The sequence below is a fragment of the Podarcis vaucheri genome (genome assembly GCF_965113315.1).
Source record: "Podarcis vaucheri genome assembly, chromosome: 7".
Lineage (NCBI taxonomy): Eukaryota > Metazoa > Chordata > Lepidosauria > Squamata > Lacertidae > Podarcis > Podarcis vaucheri.
The window spans coordinates 87,855,541-87,879,083 of record NC_138765.1 but is presented as its reverse complement, the minus strand read 5'-3'; the positions used below and the strand labels follow the sequence as shown (position 1 = coordinate 87,879,083).

At 47.0% G+C, this 23,543-nt stretch overlaps 2 protein-coding genes across 5 annotated transcripts in view; one reads left to right on the top strand and one right to left on the bottom strand.

The window, feature by feature from the left end:
* Positions 1-1,928: 1,928 nt before the first annotated feature.
* Positions 1,929-22,486, bottom strand: BRAP (BRCA1 associated protein). Of its 2 annotated transcripts, none has more exons than XM_082230744.1 (12): positions 22,244-22,486; positions 20,836-20,997; positions 19,368-19,566; positions 16,137-16,326; positions 13,569-13,682; positions 12,027-12,175; positions 9,990-10,065; positions 7,447-7,585; positions 4,261-4,370; positions 3,863-3,952; positions 3,208-3,311; positions 1,929-2,648 (listed from the first exon to the last, which is right to left on the bottom strand). In XM_082230744.1, the coding sequence occupies exons 1-12, from the start codon at positions 22,467-22,469 to the stop codon at positions 2,288-2,290; spliced, it is 1,920 nt and encodes a 639-aa protein (XP_082086870.1). In that variant the 5' UTR covers positions 22,470-22,486; the 3' UTR covers positions 1,929-2,287. The 2 variants fall into 2 exon arrangements, with proteins under 2 accessions (XP_082086870.1, XP_082086869.1); XM_082230743.1 differs by having other exon boundaries at positions 19,368-19,569; positions 22,244-22,485.
* Positions 22,487-22,605: 119 nt separating this feature from the next.
* Positions 22,606-23,543, top strand: part of ACAD10 (acyl-CoA dehydrogenase family member 10) — a 33,638-nt gene continuing 32,700 nt past the window's right edge. The window contains exon 1 of one of the 3 annotated variants that reach the window (XM_082229882.1): positions 22,606-22,679. The gene's annotated coding sequence lies outside the window, so the exon portion shown is untranslated. Of the gene's footprint in view, positions 22,680-22,763; positions 23,035-23,105; positions 23,541-23,543 lie in introns of those variants that run through there. The other 2 variants (XM_082229883.1, XM_082229884.1) reach the window with 2 other exon arrangements.

The window sequence follows — 23,543 nt, the reverse complement described above, 5'->3', positions numbered from 1 at the left end:
CTTTCCAAAAGATTCCCTGATAAGTAACACAAACAATTACTCTTGGTGCCCAGGTTCATCTTTATATGACATCGACTTAGTGGTTTTTAAACTGCGTCCTCTCTTTCCGCCTGAACTTTCCTCCCCAGATGAAGAATTTCCCTTCTTCCCTAGCACACCAATATTGCACAAGCCTCATCCTAACTCCAGGGGACCCAGGAGGACAGAGGAGATCACGAAGCAAGAGTAACCAAGTGCAAAAATAGGATTGTTTCAAAAATAAGCAGAATAGTTTCTATAGAAGAAGGGTACACTGACCATTTAGCTTTTAAAATTATCGTATCAAGACTGTACAATGCATGTGCACAGAATTTTTTTTTTTAACAGATACATTTGTGCTACAAAATTTGATCAAAAAGAGTCAGCAGCAAGGAGCTCAGAAAACTACTAGTCAGCTAAAGCTGATAAAAATCTGGTACTGCAGGTGGCAAACTGCATCAAGTGAGGTTGATAGGCTTATGTTAAGTTGGTGGTGGGGTGGATGCATTCCCCCCCCCTTTTCAAAGCAAAACATAAGCATGTTAGCAGAAACTTGTAGGCTTGATTTTTAAAAAACTATAATTTTCAATCCAGCCAGTAGAATACTACCAATGCCAGTATCTCGCCCTGTGGCTCTAGTTTGTTCAGCAAGGGTCAGCACTCATTATACCTCCATTATACCTCCAAAGCGTACACTTGCACAAAAAAACCACCAGGGCCTTAAATTGTTGTAGCCCTTGAGGTGTGTGCAACACTTGCTGCTGAGTGTAAAGTTGCCGCGGACAAGGCAAAAGAGCAACATTTGGCATGGCAAAAAGTCTTCACTTGAGGAAATGTGCCATTTGGAGGGGTGGGGGCAAGACCCAAAGCAGTGCTCAGGTTGCAGGCAGAACCTGCCTATTCACAGCTCTCTTAAGATGTCGAGAGGGCATTAGGGCAGCCACACACATTAGCAAACAGAAGAGACGAGGTTTGTGTGTTAGAATTGACACACAAACACACATAACCAACTCCCAAGGTAGTTGCAAGGAAAACCACATGTGTGGAACCCCACAGCGGAAACACACACTTGGGACATGGCGAGCGGATAGGAAGTGAAGAAGCAGCGGCAGGGGACAGGTTAGGTACATGCACACAGCTTTTCCACTCTAAATCACTCTCTCAAGGCAGGTTTCAGGGTCTGATCACATGTGTTCACATGCAGTGCATAGTCAGGTATCAAGGCAGAAAACACTGGTTGTCAAGGGGAGGAGCATTTGGAAGAAGACAGGGAGAGGATGCAGGCGCAGTGCAGCACAAGGAACTGGGGCATTGTGAATGAACTCGGGGACACCCAGCGCAGTAGTTTTGCAATTTCCCAGAAGCCAGCGTGGTCCTTGCTTTGCTGCAAGCATCAACCTTTCTACTAAGCCCTAGGCACCTGAGATTTCAACAAGGCAAACCTTCAGTGCATTTCCCACCCCTTAAGCAGATTTCTCCCTCGCTTTCTGGACAGCCCTTCAAAGTCTGGACAATGCTCTTCATTAACTCAGTCCTCATTCACCAGCCAAGGCCTCCCAGAAGTTTTACAACCCGGGGGACAGGCTTAGGACAAAGGCCTCAAAAAGGATGCATCTCACAGAGATGCAGTTCTTGCACCCAACTCCTCGGAGCTCTTCAACGCCAACGTTCAGCAAGGCTCCTGGCACAAAACTTTCCAGCTGAGCAGAACTTTCCCACTCGACTGGCAATTCTGCCACTTTGCAGCGCACGCCTACCAAGAGGAGAGACTGCCTGCATGTGCTTTCAAGCCAGGTGCCTCAAAATCAGGAAAGGGAGCCTGGGTCCAGGTGTACTCCTAGCTTACAAAAGGCGCAAGGCCACAACGTCTCTTCCTGCGCCCCCCTGGGGAAAAAAGAAATCTAAGGCTCTTGTCATTTTGGTTTTTTTGCACTTAGTTTAAAGTATGATTTCAAGCAAACATCTAAAACTTGAACACAGTGTTCTCAGGTTATGCAGCAGAGAAGGGGAGGCTAAATACGCCAGACAGCCAAGGAGTCACTACATAGTGCCTATGAGTAGCTAGATAGCCAGCAGAGGGAAAGAGCATCTTAAGGGCTGCCGATGGCTGTTGGCTAGTGCACTGGGGTAGGAAAGGCTCTGCAAACTGGTCGCTCATCCCTTGCTAGACTCTTGCACCTGCTTCACCTGACAAGCGACTCTCCTTCAGCCCCCCCGGCCACCCCTCTGTGGCCAGTTTCAGTAAGGTCAGCTGCAGCCACCTCATCTCTCACTTGCCCCTCTTGCCTCTACCCTTCCGGGATGAAGGCTTCCCGGGACCCCCCGCCGATGAGCCGGCTGACGATGCCATGGCAATATTGATCTGTCCATCTTGGATTTCCTGCCTAGCCTCAGCGGGGAGGTGATTGATCTTCTGCTGTGTCTCCAGGTAGAACATGACGTCTCGCAGTTGCTCCTGGACCTCCGTGATCTGCAGGTCCTTCTGCTCACATGTCTCCTTCAGAAGCTTCTCCTCCTCCTTCAGCTTGTTCTGGAGCAAGATCTGGTTGGCTCGCAGGCACTTGTTCATTTCCTGCTCCTCCTCCAGCTCCGTGGTCAGCTTGGACACTTTGGTGTTTAGTTGGGTGCACCTGAAGGGCAGAAAATGAGAGGGAACTATGTTACATTCAGAGTCTACTCCGTAGGATGTGGGTATCAAACAGTAGTCCCAGAGGCCATGCCAAGGTAATTACCGTATTTTTCGCTCTATGACGCACCAGACCATAAGACGCACCTAGTTTTTGGAGGAGGAAAACAAGAAAAAAAAAATTCTGAATCTCAGAAGCCAGAACAGCAAGAGGGATCGCTGCGCAGCAAAAGCAGCAATCCCTCTTGCTGTTCTGGCTTCTGGGATAGCTGCGCAGCCTGCATTCGCTCCATAAGACACACACACATTTCCCCTTACTTTTTAGGAGGGAAAAGGTGAGTCTTATAGAGCAAAAAATACGGTACTTCATTATGAATGCAGCAGGCCAGCAACACATGCGCATTCGGCTTTTCATGTGCTTGGAAAAACAATTTTAAAAACATTTTAAAAGGGGCAGGCGTCCAGGAAAAGACTTTGGTAATCCCACCTGCCATTGAACCCAGTGTGGTTTGACTGCACATGATTTTGGCTTCTTAAGGATAAACACAACACAAAGCACATACTTCCTTTCGATAGATTGATTCTCTTTGATCAAGTCATTCAGTCTGTGCTCGAGCGAGTCGCATTTCTCAATCGTCTCTTTAAATTTAGTCTTCATGTTGTTAATCTGTTTTTAGAAAAAGAGAAATGGCACTTTTCAAGCAAGACAGAGTCTAACTGGGTGTTCTCTCCATAAGGGTTGAGTGTTCTGGAGTGATTCCTAGACTCTGGCCATTTCCTGGGGGAGTCAGTGAAGAAATTTCAAGAAGAGAGATAACCAAGAACTACGTAAAAAAACCCTAAGAATTTGAACTGGGGCTTCCTTCCTCCCTCCCTCTCCATTTTCCTTTTGGGTTGTGTGTTTTTAGATTGTAAGCCTGAGAACAAGGGTGGTCTTTTTTGGGGAGCCTTTTCTAATGTGCATTACGCAAAGGGCCACAGTTCTGTGGCAAAGCACCCGCCCTCGGTAAAAAGGTCTAGGATTACGTTCAAAGTCCTCCCACCCCCAAACTTAGGACCATCAGAGAAGATGCCAACTTGTTGGACCAACTTTAGAGGGAAGAGCACTATCACCAATTTGCCCAACCTCCCTCCACTACCAGCCCGCTACCAGCATTTCCTTCAACCTGCCATCCTCAGAAGAGCTGAAAGTGCCGCTAGTGCCCATAGGAAACTCACCTCTTCGGCCGTGTCCTTTTCTATTCGGACTATCTTGTTCTCCCAGTATATACGCTGGGACTCCAACTGACTTGTCAGCAAGTAAGAATACTGTGTTCAGAAGGAAAGAAGAGGCAATGAGAAGGCAATATTCCACAGGGAGAGCCGTTCCTGCATTTGACATGGGTCCAGGATTCTGCCCTGACAGTCCCACAAACTCAACAGCTAGCTTGCAACTGAAAAGGACCTGCGGCTTCAGTTGTCCGAGTGCCATTCAAGCTCACATGTAAACAGAGGGTTGCCTGTTGTCTCCATTCGTTTGGGTTACTTTGCATTACGCACCCAACTTGCACCAACCATTAAGGAAGCCAGAGAGAATGTGTAAAAGCAAGAGGGGAAGAAAACCAATGTGGACTTGCCTCTAGTTGTAATGCGTCAATCTTCTCTTCTTGGCATATGTCCCCCTCGCACTCATACTGAACTAGCTTCCCGTCTGTTTTGCTGGCCACTAGCCGGTGGACATAATTATCTATAGAGAGAGAGAGAGAGAGAAATGCAACAACCCTGACTGACTAGCTCCAATTTCCTATTTGGAATTACAAATAGATACAGAAAGCCCACCCGGGAAGAATGGCAGATGAAGTTGATGGACTACATGGAACTGGCGGAAATGACTGGCAGAATCCGAGACCAGGGAGAGGAGTTGGTGGAAGAAGATTGGAAAAAAAATTAAAGACTATTTATAAAAATACTGTAAAATTAATGAATGTTAGAAAAATGTTGGAATGAAGTTATATGGCTTTAGTAGAAATGTTATAAGGAATTAAGTACAGATAGATTAATAGAGCATTAAAGGAAAAATAAGGTTAGAATGAGTTAAGATAATTATAGGATAGAAAACAGAGGAAGATGGAAAGGAATTGCTGAAATAATTAACAGAAGTGGAATACAAAAAGGGAGGTGTGAGGAGGTCGTGGAAATAAGTGAATGAAAGATGGGATAATGAAATTGTTTGATTTATTTTATTGTTTTTGTTTTGTTTTGTTAATTTGATGTGCTGTATTGTATTGTTTTTCTTTTTATTTTTTTCTTCTTTTTTGGGAAAATATAATGAATATTATTTTTTTAAAAAAATAGATACAGAAAGCAAGAGTAAAATTCAGTTACCAATTCTACCCACGCTCACCATACAACAAGCCGACCCTGCTGGGAATCTCGTAGGTGGAGCACTCAGCTACTTCCAGTCTCACCCTACAGGAGGAGTTGGGCCCTGGTAATGAAGATGGCTGCACTGCTGAGCTTCTAGCAAGCACAATCTCAGCCAACCTGCTTCCTGCAATTGTCCCACAGGACCCAGGACCCTTCTTGATTAAAGTTCCATCTACAGTGGTGCCTCGCAAGACGAAATTAATTCGTTCCGCAAGTTTTTTCTTCTTGCGAGTTTTTCGTCTTGCGAAGCACGGTTTCCCATAGGAATGCATTGAAAATCAATTAATGCGTTCCTATGGAAACCGATTGCCAGGCTGGCGGTGCGGAGAAGGGCTTTTCTCCCCACCGCAAGCCTTCAGGACAGGTACGGGAACAGAGGGGAAGGGGCGCAGCGCTTCTCCTCTGTTCCCGGGGCTTGCGGTGGGAGGAGGGTTTTTCCTCCCCACCGCCAACATTCAGAACAGCATTCTGAATGTTGGCGGTGGGAAGGAAAACCCTCCTCCCACCGCAAGTCTTCAGGACAGCCATCCGAAGGCTGGCGCGGGGAGAAGGGCTTTCCGCCCCACTGCCAGCCTTCGGAGGAGCCTTCTGAAGGCTGGCGCGGGGAGAAGGGCTTTTCTCCCCACCGCCAGCCTTCGGAGGAGCCTTCCGAAGGCTGGCGCGGGGAGAAGGGCTTTCCGCCCCACCGCCAGCATTCGGAGGAGGTCCGAGGACAGTGGGGAAGACGCGCTGCGCTTCCCCGCTGTCCCGGAGATTTCCCTATGGGCTTTCGTCTTGCGAAGGAAGCCCATAGGGAAATTCGTTTTGCAAAGCGCCTCCAAAACGGAAAACCCTTTCGTCTAGCGGGTTTTCCGTCTTGCGAGGCGTTTGTCTTGCGGGGCACCACTGTAACTCAGTATTGTCTATAGCATACCAGCCATTCACAACCTTGGGTCCATGGATGTTGTTGGACTACAACTCCCATCATTCCTAGCCAGCATGCCCAGTGGTCAAGGCTTATGGAGTTGTAGTTCAAGAACATCTGGAGGCTCAAGGCTGAGAAAGGCTGGTCTATACTGATTGGCACTGGCTCTCCAGGGTTTTAGACGGGATATTCCCACCCAATGTGAAAATGCCAGGGAATGAACCAGGGACCTTCTGCAAGAAAAGCCAGTGCTCTGCTACTGAACTTTGGGGAAACCTCAGTCTTGGCCTTTCTTTAGTTCCACCAGAGGAAGTATTCTACATACGATTTGCAGAGAATTCAGAGGACAATATTACTGAATTTATGATACTGTCTCTGGGGGGGAAAGGAAATGGAAGATTCTAGAGGAGAAGATTGTGATACTATCATAAACAGGAAATGGAATTTGAACATATGGAACTGGGCATGAATTAAAGGATATAACAAGGGGGGAAATTATGGAATTTTCTCCCAATATTTGTTTGCAGTGGAGATAACACAGCCATGGATGGAAGGATTTACTATTATTCTATATGGAGGAAGAGTGGTGAGAATTAACAGAGGTAAAGTTAATATCAAAGAAAGAACATGGTTGACTTTTACCAGTAATAATAATAGTTCAGGAACCCCTCTTGGACTTTTTGTGAGAAAAAGAAATGAATGATTCTGAGACACTTTGACTTAAAAGAAATATTGTTTAACAGAAAGTAGAAAAGATGGGTGTTATCATGGACTGAATGTCTTAATCTTTTCTTTTTTTCCTGTAACTGGCAGATGGAAAATCAAATGTCCTTTTTACTTTTCTGTAATGTTACTTTCCCTTTTGTCTGTTGCTTTCTGTCTCTTTCCTCTCTTCTTATATTTTTTCCTTTTCCATTTTTGCATCTCTCTTTTTCTTTCGAGTTGTATTTTTGGGGCCTTTGCTAATGTCCAGGGATTGTGTACTCATGGGGGTTGTTCATGGCTGATGGAGGTCCCTGGGTGGGAGACAGGGCAATGTCGGCCTACCTGGGTGAGAGGCTGGGAGCAGGAAGGAAGGATCGCAGGTGAGAGCTGGGAGGGGTGCCTACTTTCTGTAGATGGTGGGGGCTGAGAATTGCCTTTAGGAAAGGACTCTGTACTCTTTTCGCAGTAATTATCTTACTGTATTGTGAAAAACTTTAATAAAAATCTTCTAACAACAACAAAGAACAGTGTTCTGTCTGGCTCAGTACTGCCTACACTGGCTTGTTGTGGCTCTCCAGGGTTTCAGATGCAGACTGATGACATTCCCAGCCCCCTTTTGAACTGAACCTGGGACTTCCCACATGCAAAGTAGATGGTCCACTTTCCCTAGAAGGACCAAGAGCCTGACATGGTACGAGGCAGGTTTGGCTCGGCAGCTAAATACCGAAGCACAGATTTAAGGCTCAGCAATGGCCGCTCCTCAAGCAGTGTCAGGTAGAGGAAATACCTCCAGCGTAGTCCCAGACTCTGTGATTGGTCAGCTGCATGGCGTAGGTGTGCTGCGTCTCCTCAAAGTGCTTGTAGGCGTGCCGGCTAACGTAGCGCCCGCATCCAATGTGCCCGCAAATCAGACATATCCACAGGTTCTGCATGAATAGAAGGATTGTACTGAAGCTCAGAAAAAGCAGACAGACAGAGAGGCCGCAATCCTTACCCTTGCTGCAAAGTCCCAATGAATAGTGGAATAGAGAGTTTTGAGTAAACATGCAAAGGATCCCATCGTTGGGCACCGAGAGGAACAGAGGGACACTCAAAGGTGGCCTGGGGCACGCTGGGAAAGGGGGCAGGCCCTGCTTGCCTATCAGTTGCCTAATAATAATAATAATAATAATAATAATAATAATATTTTTTTATTTGTATCCCACCCTCCCTGGCCAAAGCCTGGAGGATGCGGACCATTTGGATCCCTTCCAATCAGGGTTCAGGCCTCATCATGGGACTGAAACTGCCTTGGTCGCACTGGTTGATGATCTCCGGCGAGCTAGGGACAAAGGTGAGAGTTGTTTCCTAGTTCTGCTGGATCTCTCAGCGGCCTTTGATACAATCGACCATAGCATCCTTCTGGACCGTCTAGAGGGGTTGGGAGCTGGGGGCACTGTCATACAGTGGTTTCGCTCCTTCCTCCTGGGCCGTGTTCAGAAAGTGGTGGTGGGGGATGAGTGTTCAGACCCTTGGGCGCTCACTTGTGGGGTGCCTCAGGGCTCCGTCCTCTCCCCCATGCTTTTTAACATCTATATGCAGCCGCTGGGAGAGATCATCAGGGGGTTTGGACTGGGTGTCCATCAATATGCAGATGATACCCAGCTCTACCTTTCTTTCAAATCAGAACCAGTGAAGGCGGTGAAGGTCCTGGGTGAGTGCCTGGAGGCGGTTGGAGGATGGATGGCGGCTAATGGATTGAAGTTGAATCCTGACAAGACAGAAGTACTGTTTTTGGGGGACAGGGGGTGGGCTGGTGTGGAGGACTCCCTGGTCCTGAATAGGGTAACTGTGCCCCTGAAGGACCAGGTGCGCAGCCTGGGAGTCATTTTGGACTCACAGCTGTCCATGGAGGCGCAGGTCAATTCTGTATCCAGGGCAGCTGTCTACCAACTCCACCTGGTACGCAGGCTGAGACCCTACCTGCCCGCGGACTGTCTGGCCAGAGTGGTGCATGCTCTAGTTATCTCCCGCTTGGACTACTGCAATGCGCTCTACATGGGGCTACCTTTGAAGGTGACTCGGAAACTACAGCTAATCCAGACTGCGGCAGCTAGACTGGTGACTGGGGGCGGCCGCCGAGACCACATAACACCGGTCTTGAAAGACCTACATTGGCTCCCAGTACGTTTCCGAGCACAATTCAAAGTGCTGGTGTTGACCTTTAAAGCCCTAAACGGCTTCGGCCCAGTATACCTGAAGGAGCGTCTCCACCCCCATCGTTCTGCCCGGACACTGAGGTCCAGCGCCGAGGGCCTTCTGGCGGTTCCCTCCCTGCGAGAAGCAAAGCTACAGGGAACCAGGCAGAGGGCCTTCTCGGTGGTGGCGCCCGCCCTGTGGAATGCCCTCCCATTGGATGTCAAGGTGATGGACAACTACCTGACATTCAGAAGACATCTTAAGGCGGCCCTATTCAGGGAAGCTTTTAATGTATGATATTTTAGTGTTTTTTGGTTTCTGTGGAAGCCGCCCAGAGTGGCTGGGGAAATCCAGCCAGATGGGCGGGGTACAAATAATTAATAATAATAATAATAATAATAATAATAATAATAATTTGAGCGGCTAACAACAGGTAAAAATAGCACAGTGTACATAAAATTGCACAATCAATTAATTAAAATGCATTCTAGAATCAATTCAGAATCAAATTAATGGCAAACATTGGGTTAGGAGAGAGGGGGTTAGACTGTGCCTTGGCCAAAGGCCTGGCGGAACAGCTCCATCTTGCACGCCCTGAGGAAAGATGTCAAGTCCCGCAGGGCCCTAGTCTCTTGTGACAGAGCGTTCCACCAGATCGGGGCCACGGCCGAAAAAGCCCTGGCTCTGGTCGAGGCCAGCCTAACCTCTCTGTGGCCTGGGATCTCCAAGATGTTTTTATTTGAAGACCATAAGGTCCTCCGTGGGACATACCAGGGGAGGCAGTCCCGTAGGTACGAGGGTCCTATTGTGGTATAGGGTTTAAAAGGTTAAAACCAGCACCTTAAACCTGATCCTGTACTCCACCAGGAGCCAGTGCACTTTACTGATGTGCCAGTTTGCCTCAGCAAATGGGAAATTTGTTTCTTTCTTAGCTTATCTTTTCTTCAAGCAACTGCATGTACCATTTGCAGTTGGGTGGGGACACCCTCTGCGTCTTCTGATCCCTCCTTACTGCAACCCCTCTCCCAGTGAGATTTAAAAGTGCATTCAGGGTTGGCTAGCCTGGAGAAAATGGTTCCCTCTGTAAACAGCCCCCACTGCAGACGATACAAGTATCAGCATAAAAATTGGCCCTGTTCTGTGCCCACTCACTTCTTGGACTCCACACTCAAAGCACTTGTTCTCTTCCACAGGTTCCGGCGTCTGGCAGTACCTGCACACAGGACACCTGGAAGAGGCAGGGGAAAGAGAAGTGGTTACAATCCAGGCCGATTAACTTGTGGGAGGTGCAGGGCAAATCCGGCTGCTGCTGAAGTACAACTGCCAGCATCCATGACCACTGGCCATGCTGGATGGCACCAATAGGGGTTCAGAGTCCATCAACCTGCAGAGGGCACTACATTGGCTATCCCTGTTCTAGCCATTTTAAGAACTTCCTAGATAACTCAGTAACTTAAAAGAGAAAGCCAGGGCAGGAATATAAGAAATCTGCTAAGAATACGGGATGGGTTAGACCAGGGGTCCGCAAATGTTTTCAGCAGGGGGCCAGTCCACTGTCCCTCAGACCTTGTGCGGGGCCAGACTATATTTTTTTTTTGGGGGGGGGGAATGAATGAATGAATTCCTATGCCCCACAAATAACCCTGAGATGCATTTTAAATAAAAGCACACATTCTACTCATGTAAAAACATGCTGATTCCCAGACCGTCCGTGGGCCGGATTTAGAAGGCGATTGGGCCGTGTCAGGCCCCTGGGCCTTAGTTTGCCTACCCATGGGTTAGACTAAGCAACCCTCACTGCTGTTGCTGAAGAGACAGACAGAAGCAGAGGGAATAAAAAGAAGCAACAACATGGTCAAAAAGAGCTTTTGAAAATTGGGTCCACCTTGGCCAAAAGGGTACGCCATCATCTTTCACTGTTCCAGTAATTTTATCTTGCCCTATATCCTAGGGTCAGGGAATCACATAAGCGGTGTCCCTACTTTTAATTTTCTTTTATTATTATTGCAACTCTTACACAACCTGAGGAGGAGGGTAGGGCACGTATGCCAAAAGCTAGTCTTGTAAAACAGGTTAGAAAGAATGGCTGGCCTAAGGTCATCCAGCGAGTGGCACAACTGAAGAGTTTGAAACCCAGACCTGCCTTCCATCCATCCCATCACCAAGTGTATGTGCTTCTTCCGTGAAGCCATGAGCACGACCACATCATTCTGTACCCCCACTGCTGTTAAGCCCAAGTGCTTTTTCTCTTCCTTTCCCCCGACAAAAAAACGTAAGAGCAGCCCTTATCAGACCAAAGGCCTATCTAGTCCCAGCACCTTGTACTCACAGTGGCCTCTTAGAAGCCGACAAGCAGGACCCGGGCACAACAACACTCTCCCCAGCAACTGATCTATAGGCAGGCACCATGCCTCAAACACTGGCGGCAGTGTCGGGTTATGAACTGTTGGCTATTTTAGATGGGGACCTGCCCTACCGTGCAGACTAAAAATACTGGTGTTTATGTAGCCCAATAAAGTAACATGATTTGTTGAAAAAGTCAAGTGAACACACTAGATCAAACCAAAGCCTGGAGAAGAGGAGGTTAAGGGGTGATATGATAGCCATGTTCAAATATATAAAAGGATGTCACATAGAGGAGGGAGAAAGGTTGTTTTCTGCTGCTCCAGAGAAGCGGACACGGAGCAATGGATCCAAACTACAAGAAAGAAGATTCCACCTAAACATTAGGAGGAACTTCCTGACAGTGAGAGCTGTTCGACAGTGGAATTTGCTGCCAAGGAGTGTGGTGGAGTCTCCATTTTTGGAGGTCTTTAAGCAGAGGCTTGGCAACCATATGTCAGGAGTGCTCTGATGGTGTTTCCTGCTTGGCAGGGGGTTGGACTCGATGGCCCTTGTGGTCTCTTCCAACTCTATGATTCAAGTCCAGTTTGGGGGAGGGTTGTTTAACCTACAGGACTTGTTGATCTCGTCCGCCCAGCCAGCAGGGCCATGGCTCATGGATGAGGGAGTTTCAGCTTAACTTCTGGAGGACTTCAAGTTAGCCATGCCTGATTCAGGGCACTGGCAGGTTTTCTGGAACCCTCACATTTAGGCCCACTGCTACATGTTGGAAGGGCAACAAAACTGGGAAAGGCACGCAGACACCCCCACCCCCGGCAATACTCCAGAATGAAGAGAGCTTCTTACGTGGTGTCCTCCCACCGCTGCAGACACTGGCTGTGGAAGCTGTGGTTGCAAAGCGTTGTGAGAATCCCGTTGACGGACTCGTCCATTCTCTCTAGGCAGACAGTGCACTTGGGGAGCTCAGTCAAGTCCATGACAGGAAGACTGGCCCCCTGCAGAGGAGGAGGAGGAAGAAAAAAGTCACATCCAGATTTGTCAGGGTCCTGCTCATGCAACCAAACAATGTGTTCATTTCCCCCCATTCTTCTTCTCGCCTTCTCAATAGCGAAAGGGGATTCTAAGCCCACCAGCCACTTTATAGAGAGGCCAAAAACAGCACTCATCCATGGCAGCACACAGAGCTGTAGTGCCCGAAAACCGAGCCCAAGCTAGAAACAAAAGCCTGCCTGGCAAAACAAAACAGGGAGATCATGTTTGGAGATACAGCTTTGATGGAAAAAAATTACGCCAGTGTCAGATGAGCTAAAGTTCAAGCTAAACCTGGCGCATATATGGCTTCCATTTCTCATACAGTAGTACCTCGGTTTAAGAACTTAATTCGTTCTGGAGGTCTGTTCTTAACCTGAAACTGTTCTTAACCTGAAGCACCACTTTAGCTAATGGGGCCTCCTGCTGCCGCTGTGCTGCCGCTGCATGATTTCTGTTCTCATCCTGAAGCAAAGATCTTAACCCGAGGTAATACTTCTGGGTTAGCAGAGTCTGTAACCTGAAGCGCCTGTAACCCAAGGTACCACTGTACTTATTTATTCCTCATTTGTAGGTGCTAAATCATCAGCCTTACATGGGATGCAGATTTCTAAAGAGATTTAGTAAACTAACATGATTCTGTCTTTATTTTCTTTTCCTTATTTGTCTTCCCTATGCATGTATTAGCTTATGGGAATAAATTGCAAGAGCCCTGCATTGGCTTTGCTGTCATTGTTAACTCTTTACTGCAGCTTTTAGATGGTACAAAATGCCTGGAACTCGCTCAATGCTTCCCACCAACTGCATACAGCACAGGAAGATCACTAATGTTGGAGAGGCTGTCATTCAATATGCCAACCCCACCCCCTCCAATTACAGTGGCACCTTGGTTCTCGAGTGGCTTAGTTGTCAAACAAATCAGCTTTCCTTTCTCTAAACAGAGTCCCGGGCAGTGAACAATGATCAACAAACCCGGAAGTAAGTGTTCTGGTTTGCAAAAAGATTTTCGGAAGCCAAACATCCGACACGGTTTCTGCTTGAGTGCAGGAAGCTCATGCGGCCAATCGGAAGCCATGCCTTGGTTTTCGAACAGTTTCGGGAGTCGAACGGACTAGGTTTGAGAACCAATGTACCACTGTACTGATCTTCTCCCCAGACTTCCTCAGAACACAGTTTGGAAGCCACTGGGCAAAAGAATCAAGGGGCAGATTGGTGTTTAAAAATGCACACAAACAGAGACAAGCTCTTTTGTAGACATTCACAATTCCTGATGGGACCTTGAGGTGCTGCATCCAGCTGGCTGAAGGGACCTGGGATCCTGAGAGGATGCCAGAGTTGGAAAAATGCGATGGAACTGACCTCTTCTGACTTGAAGATCTCTGCCCTCTCCACGTAGACCAGCTGGCAAACATCCTCTTCTATGGAATTGAACTGCCGGCCATTGCAAGTCATGTAGAAGCTGTCTGCATCTGCCTACAATTAAAGCAAGGGAGAAGAGACTGAGTTGTTTGGATGGAGAGAGCACAGCCCACTACAGTGAAAAGCAGAACAGAGGCATCTGTGCCAATAGGAGACAAACTGAGATTACTTCCCAGGCCGGTGGTGCTTAAACAGTCCCCTCAGAATCTAGAACACTTTTTTAAAAAGGAAATCCCGTATTTTTCGCTCTATAGGACGCACATTTTCCCCTCCAAAAATGAAGAGGAAATGTGTGTGTGTCCTATGGAGCGAATGCAGGCTCCTTGGCTTCAGCGATAGCAACGCGAAGCCTCTGAAGCGCAGAGGGAGAGCTCCCCGTGCTCCGGAGGCCTCGTGTTGCTTTCGCTGAAGCCGCCTGAAGCCCTGGAACGCAGGAAACTCCCGCTGTGCTCCGGGGGCTTCAGGCAGCTATACGCAAGCCTTCAGAGCGCAGCAGGAGTTCCCGCTGCACTCCAAAGGCTTGCAGATAGCCGCCTGAAGCCTGGAGAGTGAAAGGGGTCGGTGCACACCGATCCCTCTTGCTCTCCAGGCTTCGCTTCGCTGGAGAGGCGCTGCACAGTTTCCCTCTCTGCGCAGCACCCCTTCAGCAAAACGGGAAGAGAAATGGAAGGGGCTCCATTTCTCCTACCGCTTCGCTGAAGGGGCGCTGAGCAGAGAGGGGGAGAATTTTTTTTCCTGTTCTCTCCCCCCCCCCCGATAGTCCAGTGTGTCCTATGGTCCGGTGTGTCTTATAGAGCCAAAAATACGGCAAGTATTTATAATGCACACATCCTAACTCTGCTGAAAGCTCAGATGCTGCTGCAAATCCAAATGTTTATTTTGAAAGCACCTGGAGCTGTACAGCACCAAGATTAAGCAAGGCAAAGATAAGATATAAAATTTATAGGTGCCAGAATCAAGTTAAAAACCCAGATTCAAGTTTTAAGAAGCCTGGGATTTTCCATATATGGATACTGCTATATTCCAATAGATTAAATCCTAACTTCCCAAATGCACATGAAAGACTTGTATGTGTTTTCTGGTCAGGTTTTATTGGAGACCGCCCACCTCCAGCTTCCCTGCTTCTTGCCACCTTAATGCTCAGTCAGAATCCCCCAAGCCCACCTGAGGCAGTGCTTCAAGTCAAACATACAAACTGAATCATTTTAGACAACTGCAAACTGCTTGTGCTGTGTCCAGTAACTGACTCCTGACTCCAAACAGATCTGAATTGCAAATGGTATCAAATCAGCAACTGGATTCAAAGCCCCAAGTGTCTCCAAAGAAGTAAAGCTGGCAAAAAAAGGTTGTTTGTTGTTGTTTAGTCATTTAGTTGTGTCCAACTCTTCATGACCCCATGGACCAGAGCACGCCAGGCACTCCTGTCTTCCACTGCCTCCCGCAGTTTGGTCAAACTCATGCTGGTAGCTTCAAGAACACTGTCCAACCATCTCGTCCTCTTTTGTCCCGTTCTCCTTCTGCCCTCAATCTTTCCCAACATCAGATTCTTTTCCAGGGAGTCTTTTCTTCTCATGAGGTGGCCAAAGTATTGGAGTCTCAGCTTCAGGGCTGATTTCCTTAAGAATGGATAGGTTTGATCTTCTTGCAGTCCATGGGACTCTCAAGAGTCTCCTCCAGCACCATAATTCAAAAGCATCAATTCTTCGGCGATCAGCCTTCTTTATGGTCCAGCTCTCACTTCCATACATCATGACTGGGAAAACCATAGCTTTAACTATACGGACCTTTGTTGGCAAGGTGATGTCTCTGCTTTTTAAGATGCTGTCTAGGTTTGTCATTGCTTTTCCCCCAAGAAGCGGGCGTCTTTTAATTTCATTGTACTTTCCCGTAAAAGCCAAATCTCCCCCACCAAAGAACCGAACAGCAGAGACCTGAACTTAACTCTCTTCCCTCCAAAAGTCTTAACACTCTAACACAGCCTTCCCCAAGCTGGTGCCCTCCATATGTTTCAGATTGATGGGAGTTGTAGTCAAAACACATGGAGGCCACCCAGTTGGTGAAAGGTTCTCCAGCTCTCAGAACAATCACACAGAAGGTACCCACGGACAGCATAACCAGCTAAACCATTTAAGATGGCATATTGGGCATATGAGCTGGTGGTGGGTCTCACAGACCTTTATGAACCTAAAATGACCTCCAGTAGCTCTGGACTGCATCCAGGTGCTCCACAACAGCAGTTTTAGGAAGGTACATGCAGAAGAGCATATGTTTTACTGCTGAATGTGCCTCAGTGAATGGTTAAACCTGTTCAGTGGTTACTTGGGTTTAAATTTCGTTTCATTTTTTCTGGGGTAAAAGTGTGCTTGCGAATCTTGTTCACTACTTCTGGCATCCTGGGAAGAAGAAACAGCTGGGTGTTTCTAAAGCATTTTTTGAAAGAACTGTGTACTTGGAGAAAACATTTCCCCCCCTTTGGCCAAAGTAACATTTCATCTCTTGGCTTTTTACCTGTGTACTAAATTTGATCAGAACCATGTACTGGTTTGGGGTGGAGTCTCGTATGATCTTCATGTGCTCGATGACATCATAAAAGGAAGCCACAAACTTCATGAGGTCGTGGCTAGTCATTGTGGCAGGCACCGTGAGAATGCACAGCATGGCACTGCGCCGCACATCTTCTTTCAAGGAGGTCATCTTGCTGCATGAGATGGGAATTAGAATGGTCAGTATGTTCGCTGGCATTTTGAAAGCCTCAAGCCACCAGTGAAAGCCTTAATTAAAAAGCACAGATGTATTACGGATCTACTTCATTCAAAGGCTCCCACAGTACAGATAATTTGTATAACAGGGTCTTCCGACGAGGAAATGTACTACCTCTTTCACTTTTCTGCAAAACTGCACTAATTAACCCAAGGGCAGCCAATGTGGTGTCCCTCCAGAGGTTTAGAACTCCAACTCCCATCATCCCTGCCATTGGCCATGTTGGCTGGGGCTGATGGGAGTTGGAGTCCAACACATCTGGCATCATGCTGGCTACTTCTGGATTAATCTGTAACTTTGTTTCATTATAGGTTTCTCAACCCCACTGAACCTGGTTACCTATTACAGAAAATCACTGCTGTGATAACAAACAGTACAGCAGAAAGGCTCATCTCAAGTTCATCAAGAAGATGATCAGCAAAGGAAGATGGACTTCCTTGGTAGGCAGCTGTGAGCTACTGTGGATCTTCTTTTACAACGGGAGTGGGCAACCGCCAGCCTGCGGGCCAATATTGGCCCACCAAGCCATTTCCCCTAAACCATGCCCATCAGCGGGCTTCATGGTTTAATGCACCACTGGATACATGTGTCTGATGCACAAATATTTGTGCTAGAGTAGCATAAGAATGAGAACTTAGAAGGAAAGGGATGGGGGAGAAACTCACAAAAGTTTATGTAAGGCGGGTGGCGCTGTGGTCTAAACCACAGAGCCTCTTGGGCTTGCCAATCAGAAGGTCAGCGGTTCAAATCCCTACGACGGGGTGAGCTCCCGTTGCTCGGTGCCTGCTCCTGCTCATCTAGCAGTTCAAAAGCACGTCAAAGTGCAAGTACCGTATTTTTTGCACCATAACACTCACTTTTGTCCTCCTAGAAAGTAAGGGGAAATGTCTGTGCGTGTTATGGAGGGAATGCCTAAAGGAGCAAAGAGGGAGAGGAGAGGAGCCTTCTCCTCTTATACCCCTCTTCTTCATTATTAGCATCCTTCTCCACCCACCCCACGCGTGCTCCTTGTCCCTTGAGTGCTTTTCCTTCCCTCCCCACTTAAAACGTGGTTACAAAGCACAGATCCACATGGATCCTCAGGATTTTTGCACTGGGTCACCCCAAATTCACCATAGCATGTCCATGGCTACATCTTGCACCAAAAAAATCACGCACCCACTGTTGCCTGGGGCCGCAATGGTGCAAAAACGTGCTTACAAAGCATAGATCCACATGGATCCTCAGGATTTTTGCATTGGGCTACTCCAAACTCACTGTCAGATCACATGTCTGTGGCCACAGCATGAACCACAAAAATACACTGTTTCGTTTAGAATATTTTTTTTCTTGTTTTCCTCCTCTAAAAACTATGTGTGTGTTATGGTCTGGTGCGTGTTATAGAGAGAAAAATACGGTAGATAAATAGGTATCGCTCTGGCGGGAGGGTAAATGGCATTTCCATGCGCTGCTCTGGTTCGCCAGAAGCGGCTTAGTCATGCTGGCCACATGACCTGGAAGCTGTCTGAGGACAAATTCTGGCTCCCTCTGCCTATAGAGCGAGATGAGCACCACAACCCCAGAGTCGTCTGCGACTGGACTTAATGGTCAGGGGCACCTTTACCTTACTTCCCCTTTAAGATTGGCATGAAAGGTACTTTGACAGGTGGTCAGATTTGGTCCCCATGACAGATCCTAACAAGTACCTAATGTGTGGAGCCAAAAGTGTTCCCCACCTGATGTCAGGAACAGGCAGGCCACTGTCTCCCAGAACCAAGAGGGAATTGAAAAGGGATGCAGAGAGAAAGTTTCTATGTAGGAGCGCTCTCTGGCCGTGTGCACACAGCCCATTAGGGAAGGATACATAAACTGGGGTGAAGAAAAGGGGGGGCTGTTTCAACTGCTGCATAGTCCACAAAGCTCAGACCTGGGAATAGCTGCCTAGATTCTACACTGTGTGTGTAGGTATTCAGAGCTGCAGAAGCGACCGTAGATGTTATCTTTAACAATAAATACTTAACTATCTGCCGTGCACATTCCTTGGCTGTGAACTACCCATGCCCTACAATATGAAGCTGAAGGAATAACTACAGTACACCCTTGATTTGTGCAAGGCCACAAACAGGCCCAAGACTCAGGGCGGTGTTCAAAATATGAGCAACCGATTTGCACCCTGAAATATCCCAGAACCTTCTTCAACATACAGGGGCTGCATAGCAATGCACAGGGTTCCTAAACAGGTAACAGGAGTTTCCTAAATGGTAGAGAACCACCACTGTAAAGAAACTAGTGCAAGATTGTGCTGTCAAACATAACAGATGCTGAACCAAAGTGTAATTAAGTATTTCAAACCAATAACTTTCCTCCAAACACTTTCCCAGACCCTTTAAAGCATCAGTTAAGGCAATTTTAACCTGCCTCCCTGGACTTTATCCTGCTGCTACTTTCTTTCATTGCACTTTTTAAAAAATGACTAAACCAGAGTTACCTCTTCTAATATATATATATATATATATATATATATATATACACACACACACACACACACACACACACACACACGCACATACACACACACACACGAACTGGATTTATCACATTTCAAAGAGTACCTAGGGATTTGCCTTAGATTTGATTCAGTTTGGCCTAGTATTGTCTACTCTGGCTGGCAATATTTCTCTAGCAGTGCAGGAAAAGAGAGGAACCTGTCCCAGCACCCACTAACTGATTCATTCATTCATTCATTTCTTAGACTTATATCACACTTTTCCTCTAAGGAGCTCAAGGTGACACCCATTGTTCTCCCTTTCCCCGTTTTATTCTCACAACAACCCTGTGAGGTAAGTTAGGCTGAGAATGCGCATCTGAGATCTTCATATGTTTGCTCGTCCACTGACTTAAAGCCCTTCCCCTAAGGGAGCAGGAGTTTCACAAAAACCATACAAGGCTTGGATCTGTGACCCGCTTCGCACAAGCCACGTAAGAGAAGCACTTCCTTACTTTGTCTTGTAGAGGTGCATGATGCCATGAACTATTTCAACCGACGGGTTTCCACTGAAAAAGGAAATCTGGTCTGGAAGCTGCTTCGAGGGGGAATCCGGTGCTGTCCCAACACCCCCACTTTGGCCATTATGTTTACTCCGGTCATCTGGGGAGGATGCCTCAGACGCTTTGCCTTCCTCCATCACTGCTTTCAACGCTTCTTTTTTCATGAATCAAGAAAAGTATAGGTCAGACACTGCCTGCGTGAAAAATTCAACTGCTCTTCTAAAACACTATTTCCATACATTATAAAGGAAATCTACTCAGAAAGGGCCCTTTGTAAATTGTGTATATGAATGACAACTTCCAAGCCGCAGTTCACTATTTACCAACCCAGAAGCATGTCCAACAGAGTCAGTGAAACCAATCTGAGGGTTTTGTTTTGAGTAGGTGACTTGCAAACTGGTCCTCCAGACTATTTAGTCATAGAAAGGATCAAGAGGCCACTGACAGCTCATTTCCATGCATACTGATTCCAAAGCAAGCTCCAGTGTGCCAACGGGGATTCCTTCTGAATAAATGTGTTTAGGATTGCAGCTCTAACCTAGCATCCAAAAGCTAAAGACCGCAAAGCAGCCCCTAGCAACTAAAAACATTTCTCAGGTTATGTTTGATGACAAAAAGGTTGCATCCATTGAAGGTGTTCCATTCGCACAAGGACTTCTGCATGTGCAACAGAACTTCCCCTCCCTCTTTTCTCCCTACCCCCATAACTAAAACCTGCTCCAGAGAATTGCAGGAAAACCCAGTAGCTCAAAGGGGTGGGGAGGACAGGGAGGGAAAGGTCTGTTATGCTCATGCAAGTCCTTTCATGCAGTTCAAAGCATGGTAAGGCAGGAAAGTTAATCCCTGATTCAATACTCCTTCATATCGTTGTTGAAATATTAGAATGTGCTTTCCCTATCCGACTCCCTCTAGACTAGGAAGTCCCATCAACCAAAGCCAACATGGACAATGGTCAAAGATGCTGGGAGTTGTAGTTTAAAACACCTGGAAGGCATCTTGTTCACTACCCCTTCAATAGGCAGGCATCAGTTCTAAGAATACTTTAAAACTTTAGAACAATCTTGCAAACAAATCTACAGAAGTTGCAGGCTCATAACCATTCACTGTTTGGGGCATGTCCTTGTCTCAAAGAAACAAGGGCCGAGAGCCAAGTCTGTTCCTGTCCTGCCCTCTCTCCCAGCCTAGACAGTAACAAGAACAACAAAGTGTTCCTGTTTGGTCAATTAGTTCATTCTGGCACTTAACAAGTCTGATTTAGTAATGGTCCTGTTGTATGGCTAAGTAGAGAGGAAAAAGCTCACACTATCATATGCATGTTAACTGGCTCTGCCTGACACCCACTGATAGTTGTACATTTTCTCCAAGCAGAAACTTGCACCTGCATTCTGCCCAAAAGCACATGGAAGCACCATACCAGTACCTGCATCAGGTTTTATAGTTTCAATGATCATATCAGTCATCTCCCTGCGGCCAATGTGCTGGTGAATGATAGCTGCTTTCTCGACAGGCTCCTTTCCGTCTAAGGAGGCTGTGGCAGCTGCTAGTGATTTCTCCTGGATTTCCTCATCAGACATTTCAGTGGCTAAACAAAAACAGTGATGTGCATTATTATAATAGCTATCCACAAGCTAGAACAAAAACAACAAAAGCAAACACGCCCTTTCAAATCTAAATAATTATATCCATTGCAGTTGAACTAGCCTATTAATTAATTCATTCTTCTTTAAACTTGTTGGAAACTATCCAGAGTGGCTGGGGCAACCCAGTCCGATGGGTGGAGTACAAATAATTAAATGTTTCCAGCCTCCTATTGGTTCAACATTTGGGCTACAACACACCTGTGACATCATTTAGCTGATCTCAGAGGCACTTGTAGATACAAATCAGTTCATGAGCAAAGCATTACACACACACAAACACACACATGCAGTGTAACACAGGTATCTGGGTTTTCCTGTTAGAGCAATTGATAGGATGCTTAATTAGACAACTTCCATCACATTATTATGATGAAAGGGCCCTGTTTGATAGGGGAAGCACAAGACAGAGACCCTATCTCCTTCTTGCCGTTGTATTAAGTTATTAACAATTTGTCACGTACAATAACAGACCTATACGCAGAAACCAGGAGTCTGTGTAGCATTACCCAGGGGGGGAATTAAACATTTTCTAAGATGCCATAGATGAAGATGAGGGCACACTTCTATACCAGTGACTGCCTATTTTAACATAGAATTATTGCCTCGAGTGTACATCCTGCATTCCCAAACATACCACACATTCTGGAAGGGATTTGTCCTGTGTTGTGCACACATACTCTGCATTACCTTCTCTGACATAGGCTTCTGCCAGAGGGCTTATTAGTAAACCAAGCACACCAACTTTCATATATAACTGTTGTTGGAGGGGGAGCCCTTTTTCATTTGAAACATTATAACGCTCTATGTAGATCGATACCAGTAACTCTTCATAGTAAACAGCAACAATATGAAGTTTGTCATGAACTTGGGAGCACTGCTCTACCTTGCTCAACATGATCTACTTCAACCGGTATCACCTCTGTGTGATCTCACCTACAGAGACATCTGCTCTTACATAAGCGCCTTTTAACTAGAGGATACAATTCGGTTAGGCTTTCTACCTTTGGGGATAAAATAATAATTGCTGTGCTTTAAAAGTTGTGCTTTTTTCTTGTGAAACACACTGGAGGTGACTGTAGTAGAATTTAAAAAATATTTATGTTTTAATCCCTCTCTGAGAGACTTCCCTCTCTTTCTCTCCACCCCCCCCGTCTTGTTTCCCCCTCATTCTCTCCCGAGCCCCCTCACCGGCCGCGCTGTAAGGAAAGCCACCCGGCACGGGAGAAGTCTCGGCCAGCTCCAAGCGAAGGACCACCAGCGACACACTCATAGGGCCCGCCCTGGAGGGGCTCCCGAGCCCGCGGGGCCCGAGCGGGGCAGGGGAAAGGGGAAAAGAGGGCCAAACCGCCCCTGAGCCGCCAGCTGGGGCTCCTGCTGTTGTTCCGCCGCCTTCGCCGCCGCCGCTCCCTAGCATTATGAGTCACTTCCGCCCCCTGGCTCCCTGACCCTTGACCCGCGCGCGCAGGCGCAGAGAGGAAGCGGCAGAGGGGGCGGGGCGAAGGTCGCCAGATCTTAGGCTGTTTAAGTGGGCGGGGCTGTCGTGAGGACGTCGCTCTTCCCTCCTGCCCGTGTTCTCGCGAGAACCGCCGAGAGGCAGAAGCTGCTGCGAGGGACTCGACGCAAGGTTCGTCTCGGGTCAGAGGTCACCACAGCTGCTTTCTTGGGAGAGGGCGGAAGTGAGGGTGGGGGACAAAGGAGAGAAGGGCAAAATGCGGGGTGCTGGAGGTTGTGGCCTCAGCTTTAGGGAAGGGGGTGTCAGGAACCTTGAAAATGGCCTTTTGCGCGGTGGGATTTGAGTCACTGGTGGTGTTTGTCTACTTTTTTGTGATCTCATGTCCCCCATTTTCAGGGTAGATCTTTTGTTCTTAGGTTGCCCAACCGTACAATAATAATAATAACAGTAACAACAGTAACAGTAACTTGCAAATAATTCAGCAAACTAAAAGCAATACACAAATAGATGCTGGAATCAAACTGTTGTAAGTTAAAAGAACAAATCTGTTCAAATATTATTTATCCATTTCCTATTTAATATACAGTGGTACCTCGGGTTACATACGCTTCAGGTTACATATGCTTCAGGTTACAGACTCCGCTAACCCAGAAATAGTACCTTGGGTTAAGAACTTTGCTTCATGATGAGAACAGAAATCGTGCTCCAGCAGCAGCGGGAGGCCCCATTAGCTAAAGTGGTGCTTCAGGTTAAGAACGGACCTCTGGAACGAATTAAGTACTTAACCCGAGGTACCACTGTATATTTATTAACCCTGCTTTTCAGGAGATAGCTTTACAAAGCCACACACTTAAACGGCACGCGGCAAAATGCAGTTTAAAACTTGTAAGCAGCACTGCCACTGCTATAATTTCTGTAGCCCAATTAACATTCTCCCTGGAAAGCAGCAGAGAACTACCCCTGCAATTCTGCCTGAGCATTGACTATGCTGGCTGGGGTTGGTGGGAGTTGTGAACAACTGACGCCAGACAGGTA